The sequence below is a fragment of the Zootermopsis nevadensis genome, unplaced genomic scaffold (genome assembly GCF_977971745.1).
Source record: "Zootermopsis nevadensis isolate Lab colony 2312 unplaced genomic scaffold, Znev_1.0 Znev_ptg000010l, whole genome shotgun sequence".
Classification (NCBI taxonomy): Eukaryota; Metazoa; Arthropoda; class Insecta; order Blattodea; family Termopsidae; genus Zootermopsis; species Zootermopsis nevadensis.
In genome coordinates, this window is record NW_028259142.1 from 5,403,550 (window position 1) to 5,430,914 (window position 27,365).

Consider the following 27,365-nt stretch of genomic DNA (forward strand, 5'->3'; position numbering starts at 1 on the left):
TTTACCCCCGGGAAAGGACCCCGGTACCCATTGTAGAGGAGGCTGGGTGGTCCCCAGAACCGGTCTGGACGCAGAGGCTAGAGGAAAAATCCTCTGCCCCCGTCGGGGATCAAACCCCGGTCATCCAGCCCGTAGCTAGTCACTATACTGACTGAGCTATCCCGGCTCATGCATTGGACAGGTACTGGACAGAAATTTAAACTACACCAGCTACAGTACAAGGGAAGTATTTTCCAACATTCTCATTAAATTCGGCACACAAAACTAGTTACGTTCATTAAAATGTATTTAAATGAAACGTGTAGTAAATACAGCATAAGTAAACGCTTATCTGATGAATTCTATAATCATAATAGCCTTAAACAATAAGATGCTTTATTACCACCGCGTTTAAACTTTGCTTTACAATACACCACCAAGAAGGTCCAAGGAAACAAATGGCGACTGGAACTGAATGAGTTAAATCATCTTCTGGTCAACGCTCGTGATGTTATTTCCGAAGCAGAAACAAAAACATCACAACTAAAACACGTTATGGGAGAAAACCAGAAACTACGAGCGTTTGGGAACAAAATGAGGAGGTCGATAACTAGTAGTAATATTAAAATTAACAACCCGAGGAGGATAACGTGGGCGGATCATTTAGGGCGCATGGGCAATGCGAATGCATACAGCATTTTGGTTGGAAAGTAAACAGATGTGATAATAGTAAAATGGATCTTAGGGAAATAACTATGGAGCGTGTAGATTGGATTAATCAGGCGCAGGAGTGAGGCCGATGGCGGGCGGTTCTAAAATCGGTAATGAGTAATGAGATTTCTGCAAAAGGTGTGCAATTTCTTTATTAGGTGAGCGTCCCATTATCTTCTCAAGAAGAACTTCAAATTCCCGACCCCGCGTCCACAGTGCCAGCGGTGCGGATGGATACCGAATGTGACGTGAACCGGCAGGGGTGAAAACTACCCACACAACGTGACACAGCACAGGCCGCCAATGCATCTGAATTCGCTTAGCATTTCTAGAAAATAAACATGCGGACAGACATACGACCTCCGCACTGTGTTTATTTCACGCACGTTACAAGAATACCCATACGAAGGTGGCAGAAGGGTCGGCGTCTGTTTAGCTGGAGTTATTAAGCGTTCTTTGCACGAAGCGCATTGCGAGAACGAATTATGGGTTTGTCGTGTAAGTCCGTCTGATTTTACCCAAGAACCAATGGACGGATTGGAATGAAATTTGATATTAAGGTTAAATACCAACTCAATTTACGATATTATTAAATTACAAAGCAAATATAATACGCTAAAGCAACCGAGCACATGAACTGTAGAAGATTAGTGGTGAGTTCAGCGTTGTTAAAAAAAATTAGAGCGTTCCGACACGTCGCGTAGGATAAAACGGAATTCATCGAATTGATAATCGAAGTTCGGATAATCGGGACTACATTATACTCGTATTTGGAAGTTTTCGACACAGGACGCTGGTTTCAGATTCCGTTTCTTTCAGTTTAGCGTATCAATTTGAAATGCAAATCTCTTTACTTAAGCTACTCATCACTAACTTCGGCTTAACAGAAGAAAATATCGACTTCTTCGCTTGGGGAAAACCGAAGTCCCCGAAGAAATGTGACTCGCACAGAATAGGAATCATTCAATCAAAGTTCACTTCTCCCTTTAAGTCCTAATGGATAGAGAAGTTTTTATGCGACGAGGAGCCCGGTTTCACTCCTAGTTTACAACAATAGAGACTTGAGATTCCTCAGTTCTAAACCTTTTATAAATGACCACAATTTGTTACAACTGAACCACAACCTGTCCCAGCCGCCATTAGCACCCGTTACGAAACCAAGTAACAAATGTCAAGGCCTATACAAGACCATATTGACGACGTTAAGAGAAATTCAGCGTACGAACAGAACGGAGAACACACACGTTCTTCGCCATCTTTCAGTCCACAACAACGCAAAACAGGAATAGTTACTACTAATTGCTCCACCATCTTTCTAAGCAACGTTAAGCTAAATTAACTCACCCGAAAAGTCAACACCACTTTAGTAGCGACCACCAAATTGCATGATCTAAGTCCACACTAAAATCTAACAACGTTGCAACACAAACAGTACCGAGACGAGTGAAGACGGCTCAGAACTCGGTGAGTAGCAAAGCAAATAGAAATATAATTCAACCATTTTATATTATTTATTTAGTGTTCTGTCTGACGACAGGTCCATATGAACAGGATCCTTCCATCCTTTTCTCGGACTGGGACCTGTTCATATACGTTCTTGGCAGATGATCCAGAAGTGGTTTGCCATTGCCTTCTTCTGTGTGTGAATGGAGTAATTGTTGGGATGCCACGGAGAAACCGGGGAAGGGAGGAAAACTCCGCGTTGCCTAGACCACGGCCTTGCCAAACACGGGTTATAAATTCGGGCACCGCCGGGAATCGAACCCGAGACCCCAGGATTACAAGGCCAGCGTTCTAACCGCTAGACCACAGTGGCTTCAATTCAACCATATATAATTTTTTTGTGATTTTGTGTTAATATTGGCTCGAATACAGTACTGTTCTTACACACAAAAGACACTACAACATATTTCTTGTGGTTTTCGAATATGTAAAACGCATTTATAACATTCAAATACGTCTATCCAGGTAAAGATGCCGTAAATTTATTTATAAAACTGATAAGTCATGTTGAAGAATTTTTTATAAAAATATTAAAAATAAATATTCCACTAATGGAATATCAATTAGAATACAATCAAGCAACTAACTGCTACCTATGTAACTGTATTTTTACTACTGATAACTTAAAACTCCATGATCATAAACATTACGCTGTAAAATATACAGGAGCGGCATGTAGCAATTGTAACTTGAAATACAAGATAAATCTAACCAAACGTTAATACCACATAATGAAAAAGAATACGTATCTTATCATGCTATAAAATATGGAATCATTTTCATATACGAAATTTAAGAGAATGGCGTGATTTATATTTAAAATTAAATGATCACTATTAACTGATTGGATTACATGTTAAAATAAGTCAGTGTTCAGGTACTTAAAATAAAATAAAAACAGTTAATATTTTCATTTGCTAACAATTTTTATGGATGGGCATTAACTCAAAAATTACCTCGAATTTTAAATGGATTAATGTAAACTTGGAGTCGGGGTAGCTGAGTCAGAAAAGACTACAGACTGGACAACTGTGGTTAGATTCACCACAGGTGTACAGGTTAATTTTCGGGACTGACTCTGCTTAGAATTGACACCCCTGGACGAAGTTCTCTTTTTGTGCGATCAATTTCCAAGACCCGCTGCTGCTAACAATCTAACACGGCTCGTCACTCCACAGTAGAAGTTCTGAGGCGGACAGTAAAGTTCGTTAAACAGTACAGAACCTACCTAGTGAATAAATAAGAGAAGTTTCCTGCTTAAAGGCATAATAAGAACCAACTTTTTATTTGGTGTGCATGTTCTCAGAAATCTAGAAAGAATATTTAATGCAGAAATCTTCCTTCGCAAATACACAAAGCGACTCCGGATTCTGCCGACTCAATAACGGCTACCTCAATGTCCTGGTGCTTCTCAGTCACTCCACCCAAGTGTTAGGACATTACATCATAACTGAATACTTTGATTGAAAAAAGGGAGGATGGATTTTGGTGCATGCAACTTTCAAGCGATGTGCACGAAAGTTTATTTCAATGCACTGATCAAGCAATTGTCTAGAAAAACTTCAATCAGGATACTCGGCCTCAGGTCGGATAATCGAACCTGAGACCTGATTAATACATCGGTTCGGTTATTTCAATACGAATGTGACGCGCATCTTTGGTGCTTGATAAAAATGGCGTTAAGTCAAACTTAAATTGTATTGACTAAATTTCTTCTTAACGAACACCAAATAAATAAACTTGCGGTATAAACAATGAGTTAATTATCAACAAATAAACGAATCAGGTCAGCAATTGTTAAGTGTGATCACTACATATTTTTTTACTATAAAAATTTGTGGTTTGTCATCGTCGTCAAAAAATGACGTCATCAAACAATGTTACGTTATATTTGTTTACTCGGCATTGTTGTAACAACACAACAATGCCGAGCACACAAATTACTTGAATAAGACACTAAACTAACCCCCATTCGGGGGGGTTGGTTTAGTTTCTTACTCAAGATTTTAAAACGCAACCCCACCCGAAGGGGGGGGTTGGCAAAGTGTTTTAACCCCCTATTGGGGGGTTGGTTTAGTTTCTTACTCAAGATTTTAAAACGCAAGCAACCCGCCCGAAGGGGGGTTGGTTGCGTTTTAAAAACTTGACCCCCCCCCCCCCGAAGAGGGGTTGGCCATGTGTTTTAACCCCCTATTGGGGGGTTGGTTTAGTTTCTTACTCAAGATTTTAAAACGCAACCAACCCGCCCGAAGGGGGGTTGGTTGCGTTTTAAAAACTTGACCAACCCCCCGAGGGGCTCCGAAAGGAGCGCTGCTCTAGTTATAACAAAGGTCGCACAAAATCGTATCTAACAATTTAAGGCACAGTGATAACTATGCTGTATGCACCACGTGTTTTATTAATGTTCAGTACTGGCAATTTCACCAGCAGAATGTATTTACAGAAGAACCAAAATTAATAACCGACTCCAAACACAATTAGGTGGCAGAAACCAAATTCTGAAATGTTATTTAGCGTATTTATTTGCTTCAATGTGTTGAAGTGCTGTCAATTCTATTTGGAATGCACATACTTAATTTACCCACAAATTCTGAATAAATTATCTATTTATTATTCAAGTGCCCTATAAGTGAAGCAAAGTTCCAGGTGTTATTTAGAACTTACTACAGATTCAGAATATTTATGCTCTAAAACACATGAATTACAGTCATGAGAACGTTTTGCTCAAATAACCAATGATATAAATAGACTGAAAATAAAGGAAAACAGGGAAACTGCATTATATTTACAGTAGATCAACTCGCGCATAAAGTGGTGCTGAGTTATTTACATTTCTGTCGACCGAAGCTGAAACGTGAAACGTACCTCAGCGCTGAGATGATCGCAGTGACGATTATATCTCAACATTTCTCAACGACTGCGAAATGAAAACTTCGATGGAGTACACATTTTCCAAAAAGCTACTTTCTTATTTTGCTTAGTACAATGGCTTTGGAGTTCGTTTGCTGTAGGCAAAACTTACTACACACAGTGACGACTTGTATTTCGTTAAAGGTTCGACAATTCGAAACAGGAGACTGTAGGTCTTCATGAGGTCTACATTTATCGTGCACATTAGACTTAAGTAGGGCTATAGGAGGTCAGAAGGTACAAGGGACATGATTGTAAGCAATTCTGCCGACATCAGAATGCTAACCAAGACCTTTTTGTACAAAGGATCATATCAGCGGTTAAAAGGGTGATACTGTTCTGAATCTGAGGATAAAAATGATGACACAAAGGGCAGTTTTTGTGAAAAATGGTCATTTCACGAAACACAACAATTTCAATGAAAATACGGGAACAGACGATATTTTGAAACTGGCAATTTGGAATGAGATTTTGTACGAAACTAATAATGATGATGGGATTCGAGTATTTAACTTCGCCACATAAGAAAAAGTCAAGAGTACACTATTCCCATGCCTAAAAATTCTCCTCATAAAAAAATAACAAGTTATACTTGACGTCCGAACTAATGAGAGATTTGCTGTCATTCTGACCGCCATTAGGTGGTTCCAAAACGTACGATGAGCTTCCCAGTTATTTAATGTAAATGGCGTTTACGGTGTTATGTGTACTTAAATACACACAGAGCCGATCCGCCATTAGTTGAGCCCTGTTTATCAGAAAACAAGATTTCTGTTGACAAATTTAAAGTGCATAAATTTCCAGTTACTGCTCAAATTCCAGCAGAACTGACTTACTCATCGCCTTGATGATGGAAACAGTAAGCACCTCTGAAACGTCGGTAAATGTCTACCAGACTACACGGCGCGACATCCCATAAGGCATCAATCTTTATTTATAAATTACTGACTTTGAGGATCCGTCCCTCGAGGGGAAAAAAGGAAGAAGAAGAAAAAGAAAGAAAGAAGGCCTATCCCTGTTCCAGATAAATGCCTGATTATTATAGATGGTTTTCTTCCAAAATCCTTGTGACTCAACAATTCGTGTGTAACGAACGCTGATTATACAACCTTCAACACAACCAACACAAAAGCCCGCCACTGGAGGCACTACTCTGATCCTGCATCTACATACCACTTCTCTCCTTCACGATCCATTTACCTTCAGATCAATCATGTTGTTCTCCTTTTCCGTACGTTGCCCGCTTTACAAAGGCTGTCAACAATAGAATTCTATACGCAGTTCTTATATTCATCCCACCGCATCGTTCTTGACTCAACCGCCCTACCAATTCTACGTGAACTGCATGAAAAGCGACGCTCCTCCTTGCGTAAAATCCACTGTTCCCCATTATATTTATTTTTTGGTCCAAAATACTTTCGTAGTTTAAAAACAAGCGAAACATCTTCTGTTCTTCCTCAGGAGACTACGTTTCAAAATCAATCGACAAAGCACTCTTAAATACACTGCAATTAAATCATCCCTATTGATGTAAAATATTAGAATAACTATTTATAAAATCCACTCACCCAATCCGCGAACTGTAATGTTGGGAAGTAAACCTGCCAGAATGTAGGCGCATCTCCAAATGTTTCCTGTAGAAACAAATGAAAACATATTATTTAACAGACAGAAGAGACCAGATGAAAAGGATTCATTGCCCGCTCTTAGGATAACATGAAAAAACTGCAGCTGACTGAAATCTCGCCATGCCTGCTAAAATCATACCTTTCAGCATTGTTATTCCGTTGGTACGAATCGGAGAACAGATGAGGCTCGCTGAGCGCAAACCATGCAGTGGAAAACTGCCCTTATCGCAGTACCCCCTCGCGTCGCAGGCCAACAAACTTACATGGCAGTTACGCACAGCGACCTTCGCGCAGGCGCATTCGATACCCAACTACGACGAGCTCCTTGCTCACGCATAACAATTAATATACTTTGGCTACATCACAAACTAACTAGCTTGCCACTTCTGTTTATTCGCGGTCGATTAACAAGCGTCCAATGATTGGTTAGTCAATAAAGATTGTAAAGAATGCGGTAGTGTCCTACGTTTGGTACTGTTCAGGAGTTTGACGAAAGAGGCTGAGGAAAATCTCATACTGGACCTACAACAAAGACACTTCGTTTTATGTCGGCAGTAATGAGAAGAGCGTGTTATACTAACTCCCCTCCTTCTGCAAGATGCAAAAATATGGTGCAGCAACAGAATATTCGGGCAACAGAATAATATTCCAATTAACTTCAGGGCAAAGCGCAAGTTTATATTTATTTGAATGGTCAAGAAATACCTTGCTTTTGTAAAATCCGAAGGTTAATTCGCGTGTTTACAAAAGACAGCCTTTGGACTCTATCCCGAACCACCTGAGTTCAGTAGACGCCACATCCCATTTCTCATAGGTGCATTTTAATATTATCCTGGTAAGGACGCATCAACCTCTGAAATGGCTTTATTTTTTCAATTGAGGATTTTCCAACCACAATGTTGGCAATTAATGATCTCGTTACAGAAATCCGGATGCCAGCAACTCCCATGATCCCACTTCAAAATCCACCAATGAGCGTATCGTACCCTCTCCAGTTCCACAAACTTAGATAACTCCTGCAAAGAGCCCGATGAAACACATCAAATAATTTATTTTTTCTGCATCTTCATCTCTCGCATTCTTTCTCCCTTTTTTGTTCTTTTCCTGCAGTTGTCTGCTTCCCTCCTTTTCATTGTCATTGATCATTTAATCTATTCCTTTATCCCTATCTTACCTGTATCTCCTTCCTTCCAAAACATGCTATTACAGAACAATAATATAAGAAATACACATTAATTTCCACCTACTTGAACGACTTCTGTTGGATCCACTCCAATTTAAAGATCGCAAGCAATCACAAAGAAAATAAATGGTTTCATATAGCAAAATTTCAGGTTCTCACAGCGGTAAGTAAGATGATTGTCTCCTCGGATGTTACACCGACATTTCAGAGGTGTCTGCTGCCTCCAACATCACGATATTGTAAATAGTCACTTTATACCAGCGTTTCTCATTCAAACAAATTTAGCTGTATCTGTCCAGAACCCATTATTTGGCAAACTTGTCATATTTTATGTATCGGTTTGTAGGGATTTCTTCCCATTACCATGCACTTGCTGTTAAAACAGACTGCATACAGTCCCATAACGTACGAGAAGACAGTGGTTTCACGTGTCACATGGCTATGCCGTGGTTCATATGCAATTTGTATTTATAAAATACATACTGTAGCTCTGGCTAAAATCAGACTAATATAAGAGGTTAAAAGTTTTGATTAAAATTCTCAATTTAAAGTTTCATTTTATAAGATTTGATAAACACTAACGAGAAAGCTACTTTGAAGATTTCCAGGTAAATCCTATCACATAGCACAAACATTCCAATTATTACATATATGTACTTTCTGAATTAAAATCTGAAGTAATTCCTATTAGGATGGCTTCCAGTTCAAGATGCTTCAAGATATCTAGTATCATAATGGCCGACTGAAGATGATCTGCTGCACAGAAGTTTCCTTCGCAAAACCACATAAGTGGGACAAAATCCATCCCTAATGCAAAATATTATATCATAACAGTCAAACCTATATAGTCTCTCACTAACAATGAAAGAGTAATGCAAAACACATACATCTTGTGCAAAAACACAATGACATTTTCTAATGTGCCATGTAAACAGATCATTTGACCATGCCTCTGGCTACTTTGGTTACTGAACTTTGCTGTCACCTCCATTATGTAGCATCCTGGTTTCCACAGTTTTTCAAGTGTTTGTTATTACTGACCTTACCCGAACCTCCATAATATCTTGTATTGTTAACTTACTTCTGTGCCACTAGCTGATTTCTATTTCTGATGATAAATTCTGAACCATCTTCATAACAATCAGTGAATGAGTTGGACTTTGGCCTGCATGACAACCAGTCTTGAATGACACAAGAATCATGAAAGGAAGAGTGGTCTTGTTAGAAAAGGATTACTCCACTGGGAAAAAACAGTCTTACAGATGGTACCATCACGTCTTCAAAATGCTTATACTGAAAGATGTTTATGTGCTTTTTGCGAACAAATTGATTTCTTATAGTTCAATTCAAATGCAGAATCTTCAAGTCAAAATGCCAACCTGGGTACAGACATGGGGTACGACAACCAGTCACGAAAAACAAGGTACAGAAACAGAGTTTAGTTGATACAACCTTAAGATTAGTGTAACCCCACACGTGTCCGTGCTGCAAAATGTTCTGTTATGACAGTTAACACATATTTCATAACTTACCACCTACATTTCAGAAACATCCGTTTCCTTTACATAACCTCATAATAACACACCGTCGCATTCAGTGTATGGTATGCCTCATACACAGGATAAAGTGGGACATAAATTTTGTTTATAACTATGCTTACAAACCCATAAGACTATCGCTATACCTTCCATCCATATAGGATAATTAGCGACTTTAGAGTACTTAACAATTACAAACTGCTCATAATAGATCACTAATTTTTGCATTACCTTGTTTTGACATTTTCACAGTTACTTGGAAAGCAAAAACCAAACATTCCTACTTGAAGCCCGATCAATTGACTCGATAAACTTTATGTCATATACGATATTTACACAAAACAGAACACTCTGAATTAGAATTCCATAGAGTCTATGCTTGTCACAGAGTGCACGGTTTCGGTGATCTTAATCTGTGGTTCAGTGAAAATGATAGTACTATGGTTTTAACCCGGAAAATAAATCGAACTGTGCAGGTGATCTTTGATCATAATCATTAATTGAAATGTATCGATATTGTATAGAATGTGAATGGAAGGAAGTTTAAATCAGTCAATGCAATTTATTTTTTGTTTATCCATGAAAATTAAAATGTCAGTTTGTGCAAATTTTTTACTGTCGTGTAAAGTGGTAGTTAAAATTTTCCCATATGAATGAAAATTGAAGTAGTTCGATGATTTAAGTCGTTCGAATTATATTCAGATCATTCCCTTTACTGCTGTTTCACATTACCAGTACCATGTATTGCAGGCACACTGCCAGCAGCATTTTCATGATCCTTTTCTCAGTACACTTTCTTGTCATGGTTGCATGGTCACATAATTTATATGAATTTATGCCAGATGATTTCCTTTTCTTTGGATGAAGTGGCAGAAAATCACCTAATCATAAGGTGCTTGGCAGGGCTGTATAATTTGACATTCAGATAATCAAAAACCCTTCTTTATTTCTAGAGCCTGTCAGGGGCAATGCAATTGACTTCAAAATGTAGAAACCAAATAAAAACATTATGCCTCATGACAAAGAAATAGAAAGGGGCATGACACATTGGATCTGGAGAGCAGTATTCTTACAATCATCATGTAGTCATGGCCCATCTTCAAAATCTGAGCAAGGTTAGATAGCCCTGCCATAGCTGACCACATGGTTTGAACTACCAAGTCCTAACAGAAATTGTTGGTTCAGTTTGTTCAGCTGACCCCATTTCACAGTATAACATTCAATTCCACCATATTCCTGAAGAGCACTCAGAGGGCAGTAAGAACCTATTCTTGATGTAGCTGTTATGCTTAAATTTTCAGAATTTCTTGTCAGGTTTAGGTTACATACAAAAAATGAAGTAATGGCTCTATTGCAAGGGAATTGTTTATGGTAGGGGTAAGGAAACATCTACTTATTGTAAGAAAACCAATTGTTTGGGTTTATGACAATACAAAATTCTACAGTGAAGAGCAAGATAAGTAAACACAATTACAGAAAGGATACATCAGATATGTGGTACATAAAGTTTTCAAAAAAGTATTACATCAATTTCTTGATTGAAAACATTCACTATGTAAAAATACCATATTTCATGAATACCCCACATTTTCTAAATTAAAAAAAAATTGTGTGCAGCTTGTGATAAGGTTGGCAACCCCTCATTTCAATCACAATTTTAACTTTTACAACCTCTCTTCCTTCACGTACCACATGCCAAGCCATATACAAGCACAAGCTACAAGTGGATGCTAATCTATGTGATACTTCACACATTTTCTGGATTACTGACATTGATGTTGCAACCATTCGTGATATGTATAACTATGCCATTTGAACCTGCACTAAAACAATACGTGTACAAAAAATGGCTATGGGAAAGCATAACTTAAAACCAACAGGAAAATTCAAGCTGCCGAAAACTGATTTATTTTATTTACTTATTTATTTTTTTAAACATATATCTGTCTAAGAGCCTATGGGACTATATTATACCCTGTGGCCACTGTTATTGCAGAAAAGTGTGTTCCACCATTCCAGACAAAACATGAAGAAAATATAACAGATAAACACAGGCACTGAAAGCGAAGAAAAATTATTTACATACTTTTACAAAGCTCTTGTGTATATTCCTGAGGTACATTGAAATCTCCAAATGCCAAAATTCATGGGAACTAAATTTTTGGACTTTGCTGGACAGATATTTTTTAAGGGTTCAAGCTAAATAAATTCTGCTGGGGTACAGAATTTTCTAGCTTATTTGAAAGCCTTTATTAAAGATATATTAACAGTGTGGAGGTTTCTGTATTCCAAGAAACACAAATATTTTACAATAATACTCTACAATTTAAGAAACTTCTCTTCTTGGTGAATTTCCCTCTTCTATTTAAAACCTGGGGGTGTGGAGATTGTATTATCTTTTTTAACGCTGTTTTCCAAATGTTCCTCATAACACTGAAAAATTTAAAAAACATTAATTTCTGTGCTATAATATAGAAACATTTGACATTTAGAACAATTTGCAACAATGCAAAGCACAGGTGTTTTTCAATATATAATGTAAAACTCAAGGATTGAAGTTTAATTTTTATATCAAAATACCTCTTACATCCATGAAGGAAATTAGAACAATTCAGAGTCAATACTACTTCAAATGGTTGATTCCCTCCCCCTTCTTAATCAAATTTAAATACTTACATGACCAGATGTGTAAAATTAATGCAATGCTTCAATGTAATAAGAACAAAATGCAAGAGTAAGTGCACACAAAATTTTGGCCAGAAAACCTTATGGAAAGAGGCAAGCTGGAAGGCCAAATGAATCATTGAGATTAATGACTTTTGGTGTCAGTTCCAGTACCAGAGATTTTGGAGACATTTAATACTGCTCCGTAAATTGTGTGGTTGAACTTCATTTGACAGAGATAAAATCACTAAGATATATACAAGTAGGTATAATGACTTACTGTTTGAGCCACTCTGAACAAAGACTCTGTCATTGTATGTCCAGTCTCCTGCACCATCTGAGAAAGGGCACCATTCTTATTCTTAAGCAAGATGTACGGATGATCAAATTCCTGAAAATTTGAAAAACACACGATCATACTATTGCTATTTCTAACAGGATTTAATAAGTCTTAAATTTCTGTATTAATTATTACAAACCTATAATTGTTTTGGTTATTACACTCCTTTAGATATCAATGAAATCAGAATATAATGAATATCTTATGACAACTGAACAGTTTTTCAGATGAATGTGGTCATGTTTTAGAGTTTTAATATGTGAAATTCAGCTCACCACAACAGAACCAGTATCCACAACAAGGATACGGTCACTATCCATAACTGTGTGCAGACGATGAGCAATGGTGAGCACCGTGCAGTCTGCAAACTTACGACGAACTGTTGCTTGAATAAGTTCATCAGTCCTGAATTCAGAAAGATACACTCACAATTTCCAAAAGTAGAAATTAATCTCACTGCTGTAGATGAAATTTATTTATGAAATAATAATAATAATAATAGAGATCATGAATAGAAAAAGTATGAATAAGAATAATTTTAACTCCAAAACCAATTCAATGCACTGAAACTATTATGTCAAAAACATAAAGAAGTATAAAACCATAAGTCACAAAGCATCCACAGTGACAGCAAATTCAGCAATTTGTTTGCTATGTCATGAACATGGTTAAAGTAAGATGATTGTAATATTCACGTGATTTACCGAAAGAAAAAACCCTCTTTTCCACTTATTCTCTAGTCCAACTTTATTTAAAGAATATAAAAGATTCTCCTATTTTCAACTTCATTGTAATTCGCACGGAAACAAGGTTCAGTCATGATGAATCCAATAGTTATATACATCAATTCCTAAATTCTGTTCTATTAGCTCTGTGGTTTAGTATAAATCCACTCTGAAGAGAAAGTTTTCTGTGGCTTTCATGGACAGTGAAAAAAAGTGTAAAGGATACTGTCGAAACTATTATCACCAAAGGTCAACCAGAATGATTTCTATCCTACACACATCCTATGCCCTAGAAACAGTTTACCAGAAGATATAATGTTAATTAGTATGGCACATGAGAATTGGAAATGTATCCCTGAGCTCAATCTGGAAAGTTAAGGAAGAACAAGATGCCAGGTAGTAGGATTTGAGGTTTTCACAGTGGTGAGTAAGAAGATTGCTGTCTTCTGGGTTGTTGGGCCGTGCAGTATGGTAGGAGTTTGCCAACGTTTCAGACGGTATACTGCCTCCGTCATAAGGGCGATTTAGGGAGGATTAAATTTATGTTTCTAAGAATATTATCACTCACTGGGGGTCCACATTGGCTGTAGCTTCATCTAACACCAGAATTTTATTGTTCCTGATGATGGCCCGGGCAAGACACAGGAGCTGGCGCTGTCCCACACTGAAGTTGGTCCCACCTTCTGACACTCTGTGGCTCAGCCCAGCAGGTAGCTCTTCCACGACCTGCTTCAGTTCCACCTCAGCTAAAGCTGCCCACAAGGCAGCATCCGAGTACTGCTCAAATGGGTCCAGATTGTTACGAAGAGTTCCTGAGAACAGGATGGGCTCCTGCGGGATGATGGAGATCTTGGATCGCAGATCATGGAGTCCAATTGAGGCAATGTCCACATCATCAATTTGGATTGAGCCCCCAGACAGGTGCACCAGACGGAACAGAGCTGTTATGAGAGTGGACTTACCCGCTCCAGTACGACCCACAATGCCAACCTGTAATTGAAAAGAAGCATATGTATTTGACACCAGTAAAACAAGAATAACTCAGAATATATTCAAATGACACAGGCAATTAAATTAAACTTGAATTAAATAAGACAGAATAGTAGGTAAAGGGAAATTCAACATTCAGTAGTAAGAACTGCAATCACAATACTTCTTCCTAGAAATGTTATTCACTTAATTTTGCTGCTGTAATCACCCCACCATAGACATTTTTAGTTTTGTTGGTATCTCACTTTGCAGTGCTGTCCCTAGTCATTTTTGATGCCACTCTACACCTGATCCTATGACTGGAGGTCAAATTTATAGCCTAGTCTTCAGCTGGTATGACTAAAGCCCTCTATCCTTGACTTCTTTAACATTTCTTACAAAGGCCATTCTTTTTAAATATTCTAATCATAATTTCCAGGAATACATTCTGCCCACCTTCTACATATGTTAGCTCTTAATGATGGCACTTTTATTAAATACTTGTACACAAAATGATGTTTTACTTCTCATTCCATAATACAACAGTATATTTTCCGTACAAAAAGTTAACATCTCATACTAAAAATTACAGCATAGGTAGATATCAAATAAAGAAACTAACTAACTAACTAGATGGCTTACCGAACCCGAAGGTTCATCACCGAATTAACCAAAGCCCTCCACCGGACCCTGAAGAAATCACACACTAAATATATATCTGTGCTAGTGACTTTCACATGTAAAATTTATCATTTACCATTTTAACCACTTCCATAGTTGTCAAAATTAAACTGTGATACTGCCCCCTTTCAGCACCTTTTCCTCTAGAATAAAAATAACTTGATTTTGTTAACTTTTTATTAAACGTGTTAATTAAACTGTTTGTGACTTTGCCATATAAACTGTGACTTGACTTCTTGGTTCATCAGAAAAATATCTTGGTAAAAATTGTAAACAGTAAGTTTCCTTATAATTACCTTTTCTGATGATTTCACAGTAAAGCTGACACACTTTAAGACTGGTGGATCATCTTTGGAATAAGCAATTACAACTTTATCAAATACAACACTACCTTCAGATGGCCAGTTTTTATGTGGTTTTTTATCTGTAACAAAAAATTCAAACATATTTTCTGCACATTATCAAAACCAATAAGCTTCATACAATTAGTTTACATCATTTCCTTTGAATTTACATAGCCTTATAGAACTCAACTAGAAACATAATTTTTAAAGCATCTAATTGTGTAATGGAGGATATATTCACGTATCAAGAAACAGAAAAGAAGAAGTAAGGAAAAATAATGACCTATATGCGGTATAAAATAAATGCATCTAAAGGTGGGACATGACATTTTTTGAACAGAATAGAAGGCATGTGATAAAAGGCATTCTTTCAATGAAAGTTGAAACTGTCTTCTGTTAGCTGGCAGGCTTTAATTTTATTGGGAGGTTGCTAAACAATGCAGTTCCTAAACAGTACACAATTTTTGGTACACTGTAAGGTTATCAATCAGTCTGTGTACAACATGTCTGTACATAGTATTAATTTTATGAACATATGAGTTTGAAAAATTTCATAGTTATGTACTATACATGTCATTAAAGAAAATATGTACTCCAAAATAAGTGTTAATATGCAAAATCCCTTGAATAAACTACATGTCTGATGTCTTTGATCATCTCCCATACTTTTGATTTTCTCCTGCAAGAGGAAAACTTTCTATTTTCGTGTGCCCATGAATGTGTGTAAGTACTTTGACTATTGTATGAATGAAGGTTCTCATGGTGGTCAGTATAAAGATGGCCAACTTCTGGGTTGTAACACCCTGACAATGGAGGCAGCAAGTATCTCTGAAACACCAGTAAACTTCTACCATACTACATTGTGCAACAACCCACAAGACATACATCTTCAATTTCAGAAATGATTGAGAAATACAGTGAGAAGCATAACACGTTAGACGTCTTCCCTGAATATGAAGTAGGAGTGCTAACTGCCATAGCAATGTTCAGTCCTTATTCAACTGAACTTTAAAGTATGGACAAAAATAATTATTTTACATTTTTGCTATAGAACTTCAGGTATATATATATGCCTATTAGTGTTTGGTTATATCTTGCTGGCTCAAATTATCAACGTGTCATTTATGAAAATCGTGGTTCACAACAGAATGGTAAGGTTGGCATTGAAGGGAAGGTTTTGAGAAAGTACTTACCAGGAGGTGAGTCCAATGGTGGCTCACTCTCAACACCAGTGTACTCTAACACACGCTCTAAAGAAGTCATACTATTCTCCAGTTCAGCTGACTGCCGCATCCCCCACTGGATCATTCCTATCAGTCCTATACATTGGGTAATGGCAAGACCTACATCTCCACCATATGGTCCTGCAAGCATTTTTGGACATTCTAAATCCATTGTAGAGAAAGCAAGAATGAGTGACGATGCTCACAACAGTCATGGTGATCCATTCTAAAGTACAATGCCAGAATTTGCCTGGAGGAACAAACACAGAAATACTGAGGTTGTAATCATGTTGAGATACTCTTATAAGTGACCCACAAGCTGGGATTTTAAATCCTAGTGTCTCATCATATGCGACACCCATACGCAGGGCTTTGTGCATTTTGTTAATGATGCATTTAGCTCAGCGCAACAAATAGCAAAATACATTACATTTTCTTTACATATCTTTAAAGCTACCAGAATGCCTCAATATGTCACACTTAGTATTTTTGTGTTACTCTTCAAAATACCAATACACGGCCCCACATAACTCTCCCTGAACTTTACTTGCATTCTCTTCTGCATCCCTTAGGCAAAACATGCAGGACAATTCATTCTGGAGGAATGAATTGGCCATTGTATGCTGAAATTTACCTCAAGTTGACTTATTTGTCTCCCTATAACAGATAGTCTGCAATGGGACAATGGAAACAAGGTAAACTCCTAGCATTTTCAATCAAGTTTTGCATGAGAGCTAGTCGGAAATTTCTATGTTCCAGTCCTTGTTTACAAGGGGTGCCACATTGTCTTATGCCTGGTGTGTCACCAGTGAATTAATGGACACCTTGTTTGCACTGTCTGCCAGTTCCCCAAACTTGGACATCCCTTTGAATGCAAGTGGGGATGGTATCATTTTGTCATCAGTATGAGATTAAATTCGAAGAGTAATCAATTAATACATAAAAAAAAATAAAAAATAACTGAAAATAAACAAGAAGTACGCTGCACACATTTCATTAAATATTTACTGCATCAAAAAATGTTTCAAATAAAAGCGTCAGAGGTTACTGACGTCTATATTTTATGCCCCGTGCCAATTCTTTGCACAATAATCCATGTTTGAGAGAAATTAAATCTAACCTAAGCTTTGTGAAAGAAAGGGTTATCCTGGGCCAAAATGAACCAAAAATTAAATTCTTCTGACATGTAGTGTACACAAACAATATCAAATTTCATTCAAATCTGTTCATTAGTTCTGGTGATGAAACATGTAGACAGACATATGGAGATCCCCTCCATTATGCATTCATTTAATGTGTTGTATAAGCAACAAACATCAGAATGGTACTATTTGTGTTCCTTGTAAGTGACAACCACAAATGCATGTTAATTCAGATTATCATAATGATACATAGGTGCTTCACACTTTAGCCTATTTCGATAGCAGTGGGTCAATAATCCATCTTGCCTGTTTCATATCAGGCAATCTTCTTAAAGTTCTTTCCCCCTACAAACACACACTTGTCCGAACCTACAGACTGACTGCTCAAAAATGATGCAATCCACATAATTATTTACAAGAAATAATGAAAATTTCAGGCCTAATTTTACCTATCGTCTTTATTTAAACATGCTTGCCCCATAATTACTTCAGTTTATATCACCAGCAACACCAACACTGAATAATGTTGGTAATTCATACAGTATATTCAGAATTTGTTCTCCAGTTAGTACATAAAACTTCAAATTTTTATCACAAAACTAGTTTGATTGGAATGAAATAAATGCAGGATAAAGTCAGACGAAAGGAAATGCTAAACACCGACATAAAATCGATTACACTGGTAAATAAAATCCGAGGATGGTTTAGAAACAGGCAAATGCTATACGATGTCAATGTTAAGGTAAAGAAATTGTTTGTGTACTATTACCTTTATCAACAAACAGGAAACTGAAGGTGACAAGACCAATATACAAGAGGCAAACACTGTCCAGCCACAGAGCAAAAGCTCGACTCGATGCAATGAACATGAACCAGGCTGATGAGTGCAAGTCCTGAAAAAACATAACATAAACTGGGAAGTACCATCTAAGGTAGAAAGAGAAGGGTTATTACACATCAGAAGCATACACAGATGAACTGAAATCATTAATGGAAGGGGAAAACCAACATATTTGGGAAGATACATGTGCCAATACCACTTTATTCCTACAAATTCCTTCCAACATAAGCCTCTGCAATAAGAAACCAGCAACTAAATGAATGGCCATTATTATGCAAACTACTTTTAATTAATACCCTTAAAATTGTCACACAAGTTTGGGGTTCAGGCGGGCACAGGCGGGCGCACGTGTGCACACATATACAGCACAATGGATTACATTTCTATGTTTGACAGGAAAATATTCTGCTGAAAGAACCCTGAGAAAAGAGTATATTTTTTCTAACTTTCAGCAGAACATGGAGCAGAGCAGAGTTCTTGAGAAACACAACAGTTGTATCATCTAGCTTTCACAGCGACTAAGTATAATGAATTCTTATCGGGCTACCAACTGTGCAAGGTGGTTTAATGGAGGAGAAACAAACGTTTCGAGAATCATCTTCGTCAGGGTACCCTGACGAAGATGGTTCTTAAAATGTTGGTGTTTTCTCTGCTAAACCACCTTACACGGCTTGTAGACCGAGAATAATTCAATAAACAAAACAGCTGTTCAGTCAGTCAAGTTTCCCACATTCATGGAACTTGAAGGTTCACTACTGTGTTCAAAAAGGACCTAGTGCTAGTCCCTATCCTGAGTCAAATACATCCAGATCACTCTCTTATATCCCATTTCATAAAAAAATCAATTTTAATATTATGCCCCCACATATGCCTTAAAGTCCCAACCAAGATTATTTATCTCATGGGGCTTTATCACCCAATCCGTACCCCAGGATGCTTGCTTCACTGGGGCCCGGCCCCAATTACTATTGCTACTGGGGTTTTGCCTCACAGAACATCTCTCACCTGCTTTGGCCACCAGGCTTTAACACTGCTGTGCTTCAACCATCCTGGTCACATAAGTGCAAGAATGGCAAAAGGCCACTGTTGGACCATACTGTAATGTAACAGGTGTGAAGAACACTTCTGGAATGTCATTGTAGTCAGAAGAGTGTACCTCTCCAATCTTGTTAAAGACTTACCTGATGAGCGTCAAATTCCTTTTTTAGCATGGCTTCAGCACTAAAAGCACGTATAGTTGTCAACCCTTGGAGTGATGCACTGAGATGGGAGAAGACAGGACTCCGAGCTGAAAAAGGGAACAACTGTATGGAGACCCATCTGGCAATGACAAAATAAATACATCTTGAATGTGTAAATGAAGAACATTTTAAAACACACAATATCCTGGAGAATTTTCCTTCTACAAATGACAGCAATGCTTGGTTGCAATATCTACTTTTAATAGGACCCAAAGAAGTTGTCTTGTCAGAGTAAGATTATGACATGACCAAAATGACTTCTAATACCTAAATGAAATGTAATGTAAAGGAACTACTACTAACTGATTTAAGTTACAGTAATGTAAACTTTCAACGTACACACCACAGCAACAATGCTTTCTTCCATTCAACCACCTGACACAGCTGGTAGCGCGAGAATAATTCATTATGTATGATAGTAGTAACGACGGACAAGTTTGTTAAAAACTGACACAATTTTAAATGTAAGTGGCTGCAACCCATGTACATACTAAACTATAGCTATTGAAACAAAGATCCTGTTACCATTTTATTATAGACAAACACACCTAATGGTCTGAAAAACACTGAACTATGTAAAGAAAAGTCCAAATCTCACAGAATAAGTCACATAAAAAAGACTCAAAGAGAAGAGCCTGAGAAGTGTAAAATCCCACAAGATACAAAATTCTGCATTTCCATCTGCAGCGAAAAGTTCCAGGTAAGCACAGTTGTTCCAAATCAACACATAAGGAAAAAACTTAGAAAACATACACTGTGTAACAACTTTGGCTAGTAAACCAGAATTTGACCTTTATGAATGGATCAGAATCAGTGGGAGCCTGGTATTCTACACTTTCATGAAGTTTTATCTTTGGCACAGTCAAAGGCTTCAGTTTGTGATTAAATAAATGTGCATACAGATGTGAACCCAGAACCCTCTGAATAAGAGTCCAGTTGTTAAAGATCACAAGGTCTCATGTATCTACTGTTAATACAAGAAAATTCACCCAAGACTTTGTAGGAACCTGTGTCCATGTAATATGTACACGTATATTAAATAAATTAATTATTGTACCAAGAAGTATTAGCCTGGAAACTCACTGGTTCACTCCCAATACACAAGAAACACGTCAACTTACTGATTCCTTCAAGCCTCTTAACACTGCGTGATGTGGAGACATAGCACACCCTCAGCAAATAGAAGAGAACGAACATCACTGATGTTGGGATCAACAACCACAAGTTCACTACTGCCACAATCAAAACCACACCTAGAAGTGCCAATCCTATCTGCAACATCAAATAAAAATTGGAGCTTAAAGTCATGACAATGATTGGACTCATTTTCTCCCAGTTACAAAGCGCACCAAGCTGTGCTGGAGAGTGTAAACAAAGCTCCATGCATTGTTAATCTCGGCAGTAGCAGAGGAGATCAATTAGTCTGTGTCGTGCTCCCTGAGAAGCAATCTCCAGTACTCTCTAAACAAAGGGCTGAGCACGTCACAAGAGTCAGTTTGGGTATGCTGCTGAAAAGAAAAATTGAATCCCTAACAAGAATCTTAATCATCATCCAGCTACAGTAAGTTACTTTGTTGAGTGAATTATTCTGGATCAGGATGGAAAATGTAAACAACTTAAGTCAGAAGATGGTTGTCTTCTGGGTTGTAGGACCTCTCAAATGTTGGTAAAATTCTACCAGACTACACAGTGTTACAACCGAGAAGACAGACATCATTGGACTGACCACTGTGAAAACCTGAAACCCAAATTAAAAGTCAATTCTGGAACACTTCCTTGACTCATTAACATACGGAAAGCTCACTAATGGATTTAAAAGAAGATGATTGATTCTTCATTGTTATCAGAGAATTATAGACAAAGATTTCTAATGGATTTATAAAAGATGATCAATCAACATTCTGTGTAATAATTCACCATGTTAAGTGAATTAAGTGTGTCCCTTGTGACACAGCACAGCACATCCTCAGGCTGTGGGTGGTGGAGAGAACCTTGTATGGAGGACAGCTGCAGATATAATAAATAAGCACTCACAGGCAGTCCTCCAGCTTGAGAACTGGGCAAAGGCCTTGGACTTCACACACTTACAAACAGCAATGAATCTTTGGGTTCGATAAAATGTGGAGAATTAATAGACTGGCTGAGAAACTATCAATTTCTCAAGAAGACCACTGTTCCATGGAGTTATTTAGTTATTTGATTGGTAAAAACTGTTTGCTGCTAACAAATAAACTAATGCCATGAAGATGAACAGCAATGTTACAACAGAAAATTAAACCACAACCACTGATTACAGAGTACTGAAATAATAACTTGCATACCTGCACACAATCAATCAATGTATGGGGAAGAAACTCATCTACAGATCCCATATCCTTTGAGAAACGATTTAATATCTGACCTGAAAATTAAGAAACAATCCTATAAATATTAGTGTTATAATCAAGGTATTCCAGTTTCGTAAATTCATGTACAAAAATAAAACAGAATCCTCTTCAGGAAGTACTGAATAGAAAAATTTAAATACATTACATCTGGGAACCTCCCTTAGAGTTTCATACACATTATCCAGTTTATCATTAAACGGGAGATACAATGTGTAGAAAAATATTTATCATATTTACTATAGGGAATTCTTTTTATATACTGACACTAATTTAAAAATTAAACTGTTTTCAGTCTGCATACATAATACATTAGTCTACAGTTCATTCTGAAGACAAAACCTACACATACCTGCACATCTATATCATGAATGCTGTAACTTACAAGGCCCATAACTCAAAACTGTGATGTCTAAAACATGTTTGTAATGATATCATTTAAATCCTGGTACAGTTCTTCTCCATTTATCACTCTTTTCATCACTCTAGTTTTGTATTAGAGTGACACGCATCTTTTAAAAGCTGCACAAAGTTCAGATGCCATTTTTATTTCTGGATTCAGCTACAACACGGAAATCATCAAGCCATTACACTATTTATTCTTAGCACAATATATATTTACCTGAAGGGTTGTTGTTGAAGAACCACATGGTAGCACGTGTGATGCTGGCAAACATTTCATTATGGAGATTGACTGATGCTCTCATACACATTGTGAAGAATAATAATATACTGCTAAATGTAAGCAGGAATATGATGATTAAAAAGCCAGTGTATATAAGAACACACGTCTCTGTGCTGGGCAGCCAGGCACATTCCGTACAGTTTTTGGCTGCTAGGCTGGTGGAATTTCCGTAATTAAATGGCAGAGATGTGTTAATTTCAATGGCAAATGTCACATTTACTGTACTATTCTCAGGAAGTTCAATCAGACTTGCTCGCTTCTCTTCCACATTAGACCTACAAACACAACATTGCCACACTGCTAAATACTTCAACATATTAAATTTATGAACACAGAATAGGACAGGCAAGACGCCTGACTATCCTTCACAGTGTTATAAGTTTTACCTCCAGTTGCCCCAGAAGATAACTGTTCAGTTGAAGTTACAAGCCAACATAAATTTAAATTTGTTATTTTTTAACTACAATTTTAATCAAAGCACCGGTTTTAACCTTTATTCAATTTTAATTCTATTTTGACCTCTAGTTGGCATGACATACAAAGTTCGGCCTGAGGATGGTACAATTGTACTGAAACATGTCACCATAACAAAAGAACATGAATTTTATATCAAGTGTGTCGGTAGTTTTTAATTTCTACATAATGGCTGTAAGAGCCAGTAGTTTCAAGTCAATATCTCCATTGCAATTATTGGAATCCAGCATACAAACAGCATCATTCTTTCCCCCAGATTTCTCACAGCTTCAGTTTCAGCACTGAGTCAGACAGACATCATAATTAAATACAATCATTCCATTTGTTGTTTGGTGTTATTAAAGAGCAATGTTAATTTACCACCTTTTACAATGCACATAAGAGAAGACCTAAATATCCTGCTGTAAAGTTATACATTCCAAATGTCTTTAATCCAAACTCTGGTGATTTTGGAGTCAGGATTACATATATATGAGACACTCCTTCCATAGTGCAAGGGACTCATCTACTGATAGTCTTCATTCAGTTGATATAATTCCTAAAACGTAATACGTATGCCTGCTGCAATGAACACATTGGATGGCAATGATCCCCCTGTCAAACATCATTGTATCACTAAGAACAACTGTCTGTCTCGTGGATTTTTTCTTCATTCATTCTGCCATATGAACAGAAGCCAGAAAAGTCAATGGCATAAACACTGCAGACATACAACAAACAGCATTTAACAGCTATTATGTTATGAACATGCTCTGTACATAGCATAGGCTCTACAGGAATGCAGGAAATGTGATTTCCTGATGATAGATACAGAGAAGGTCTCTGAAACATTGGATTTCTAAGCTAAACTGACATGGATGAATGCCCAAAAGGATTTTATCACTCAAAGATGGTCATGTTTCAAAATTCTAACTTCAAATATTTCTTTCAATCTAATTTGTAGCAACAATCTCGAGTTATGTTGTCCTGCCTGACAGCATTGAGAAAACAATTTTGGAGGTACATTCTGTTACTCGCAGTGATAGAAAACAGAGTTGACCTTGTGACGCAGTTCACGATTCGACTGTCTGTACACTGCCTTATCATAATGCTACATACTTAACACTAAAGCTAAGACTCGCCAGCAGCACCATAACATAAAGATTTAAACCTTGTTCCATGACAAAGATTAATGTGGGCTCTAAATTATAAAGAAGGCCTCAATGTGTTCAAAGAAACTGAAGCCAGATAACATGGTTCAGATCAATGAGGCTCTGGTATCTTACCCCAATACCAGCAGAACTTCAAAAAAATGCTTGATGAAGTAGAACATATATACCTACCTTTTGGACAGATTTTCATATTATAAGAGAACGAACAATTAAGAACGCTTGTAACTGCAGCCACAAACACTCTGACATCAAGTACTACATTTCCAACTCACGTGCGCTCTCAGGATCTAACAATTTTACATCTATTTTGTCATGACATGATGAATCTTTTGTGTTCCAACATTGTATTTTAATAAACAACATTTTCAAAGCAATATGGTCCTAAAACCCAATAAGACTCAACAGATCTTCTTAATAACTGTACATACCAAACAGATAACCAGTAGTCTCCTGAGCTGATAGCAAGTTGTGAGAGTATGCAAACACCAAACACCAAGAGAGTGAACCCACAGCTCCCTCCAGCTGCGCAATATGTCCGATACACGCTGGAGCTCACAACACCATGTGACCTCATCTCAGCCGCAACCTCTTGCTCTGACCAAGACACTGAGCTCTGCGCATTATAACATAGTCATGTTGTGTTTACAATTCCAAAACTTATTGCTGAAGTTCAAAAAAATTATACATCATCTCTGGAAGACATCAATTACATAAAATGCACTGTAATATCCAATAATGCAGAAAAAATAGTAGCCAAAAGAGGGCAAAGATCTGTGTAAATATGGAATTGCAATCAAAAGTTCCAGAGACTGTCTCCATCTCTATCAGGGCAAATGGGTGATGATGGAGCAATCTACCCTGATGACAGAGACACTTATAAATCATTCACAAGCCTATGGACTACCACAGTTGTGTGTATTATAATTGACTTCTATAGCTGAATTAATTTATCATGTTTGAGGCTACTCAGGAACCGGCATAGCTCAGTCAGTATAGTGACTGGCTACGGACTGGACGACCGGGGTTCGATCCCCGATGGGGGCAGAGGATTTATCCTCTAGATTCTGCGTCCAGACCGGCTCTGGGGCCCACCAAGTCTCCTATCCAATGGGTACCGGGGTCCTTTCCTGGGGGTAAAGCGCGGCCAGGGCGTGATGTTGACCACTCACCTCCATCTACTGCTGAGGTCAAGAATGAGTAGGAGCTATACCTCCTCTCTCCCCAAGTGCCTACATGGCTCATAGTGGAACAGCTTTACTTTACTTACTTTGAGGCTAGCTCAACCAGGTGGAAAGACAGACAGGGTTTCTACCCCCTTCCCCTTTTTTATTTCAAGATGGAAGCAGAAGCTAGCTTCCAAAACGTAGGATTTGAGGTTTTCACAATGAGTTTGAAGATGGCTGTCTTCTGGATTGTTGTGCTGTGTAGTCTGGTAGAAGTTTACCGACGTTCACCCTGATGATGGAGGCAGCATGGACCTCTGAAACGTCGGTACACCTCTACCAGACTGTACAGATGACAGCCATTTCTAAAATGTTGTGACTTTACTATCTTATAATTTAGGTGACCGACAAAATCCACATAAATAATTTTACAAAACAAAATTCAACAAAGACTCTTATACCTTTCATATATTATGAAAGCCATTTAACTTTATCATAAAAATTATCGAAAATACTACAATATAAAGAATATCTTATGTACGACAAGGATAGGCCTACAGTTCATCTTCAACTTTGTTATATAATTATATACAAAGAGAGGCCTCTCTCTCACACACCCACGCACTCCTATTGGTCCCCACCCACACCTGATTTGACACCTGCTCCAACTGCTTAGGGCCAGGCTACTCTGTTTACTGGCCGGTCCCTATAAACCTAGCGCTCATTCATCGCCCTGATGACAGAGGCAGCATGGACCTCTGAAATGTTGGTGGACATCTACCAGACTACACGGCGCAACAACCCAGAAGACAACAATCTTCAGTCTCACCGGTGTGAAAACCTCAAATCCTACAACTTAACTACAGTCTTCCAATATTTAGTATCACTAATCCATCCAGCAGAATTACTTAAAATCTACTAATCTAAAATCAGCTGGCACACAGATACACTTTACCAACTTTACAAACATTATCAAGTTACACATGAAGATATTGTAATATGGAGGTTTCTTGACAGAAATTATAAAAGATCACAGAGCTATTTTTCTAAATATCTCTTAAGCAAAAAGTCATTTGCAGCTCATACAAAAATGTTAACTATGCACAACCACCATAAGATATGCTTACCACAGTAGAAGTCTCTGATGCATGACGCACCCGGCTGTATGTACATGACTGTAAGCTATCAGTGGTGGACTTTTCCTTCTCCTCATGTTCTTCTGACTCCACAGCAAGTTTTTTGGCAAAGTCAATTCCAGACTCACACAGTTTAATATAAGTGCCCTTATCTTCTACTGTTCCCTGTGTAAAAAATCTAAAACTGTAATGACATTTTTGGCTCACATAGAACTTTCTTTTTAAAAAAACATTAGTCACAGCACAAAAAAAGAAAGCAACTTCATTATCGATTTTTTTACGCTGCAAGACACATGAATGACACAATGTTCTAAATAAGGTTCAAATCGTTTTGAATTTCAAATATCCATTGTGAACTGGATGTATGTTCAAATGACATGACATTTCTGACTGGGAATGATCTCAGGAATAAGATTCTAAAGTAGGATTTGAAGTTTTCATGGCGGTGAGTCTGAAGACAGCCATTTTCAAGATACCAAAGTACTGACATAAAGTCACTGTACATCCTGTACATCTCTCTAACAGTCAGTTCATTAGTTACAACTGTTTAACCAAGTAAAGTAAAGTAAAGCTGTCTCACTATCCACCATGTAGGCGCTTGGGGAGGGAGTGGAGGTATAGCTCCTACTCAATCTTGACCTCGGCACTAGATGGGGGTGAGTGGTCAGCATCATGCCCCGGCCGTGCTTTATCCCCGGGAGAGAACCCCGGTACCCATTGGATAGGAGGCTGGGTGGGCCCCAGAGCCGG

At 37.7% G+C, this 27,365-nt stretch overlaps 2 protein-coding genes across 6 annotated transcripts in view; both read right to left on the reverse strand.

The window, feature by feature from the left end:
- Positions 1–9,838, reverse strand: part of LOC110839518 (beta-1,3-glucosyltransferase) — a 29,736-nt gene extending 19,898 nt beyond the window's left edge. Inside the window, exons 1-2 of one of the 2 annotated variants that reach the window (XM_087346317.1) lie at positions 9,684–9,838; positions 6,672–6,737 (exon numbers count right to left, since the gene is read on the reverse strand). In XM_087346317.1, the coding sequence (XP_087202443.1) occupies positions 6,672–6,737; positions 9,684–9,696 (79 nt within the window). In that variant the 5' untranslated portion in view covers positions 9,697–9,838. Of the gene's footprint in view, positions 1–6,671; positions 6,738–6,870; positions 6,988–9,683 lie in introns of those variants that run through there. The other variant, XM_087346318.1, reaches the window with a different exon arrangement.
- Positions 9,839–10,845: 1,007 nt separating this feature from the next.
- The window catches only part of LOC110837597 (putative multidrug resistance-associated protein lethal(2)03659), a 29,575-nt gene continuing 13,055 nt past the window's right edge, over positions 10,846–27,365 (reverse strand). For 3 of the 4 annotated variants that reach the window (XM_022079926.2, XM_022080099.2, XM_087346316.1), the window contains 13 exons: positions 26,607–26,780; positions 24,745–24,929; positions 22,629–22,966; positions 21,944–22,023; positions 20,744–20,894; positions 19,563–19,669; positions 18,310–18,433; positions 16,369–16,539; positions 15,128–15,255; positions 13,750–14,171; positions 12,732–12,861; positions 12,397–12,507; positions 10,846–11,885 (listed from right to left, as the gene is read on the reverse strand). In XM_022079926.2, the coding sequence (XP_021935618.2) occupies positions 11,814–11,885; positions 12,397–12,507; positions 12,732–12,861; positions 13,750–14,171; positions 15,128–15,255; positions 16,369–16,539; positions 18,310–18,433; positions 19,563–19,669; positions 20,744–20,894; positions 21,944–22,023; positions 22,629–22,966; positions 24,745–24,929; positions 26,607–26,780 (2,193 nt within the window). In that variant the 3' untranslated portion in view covers positions 10,846–11,813. The remainder of the gene's footprint in view (positions 11,886–12,396; positions 12,508–12,731; positions 12,862–13,749; positions 14,172–15,127; positions 15,256–16,368; positions 16,540–18,309; positions 18,434–19,562; positions 19,670–20,743; positions 20,895–21,943; positions 22,024–22,628; positions 22,967–24,744; positions 24,930–26,606; positions 26,781–27,365) is intronic. The other variant, XM_022080016.2, reaches the window with a different exon arrangement.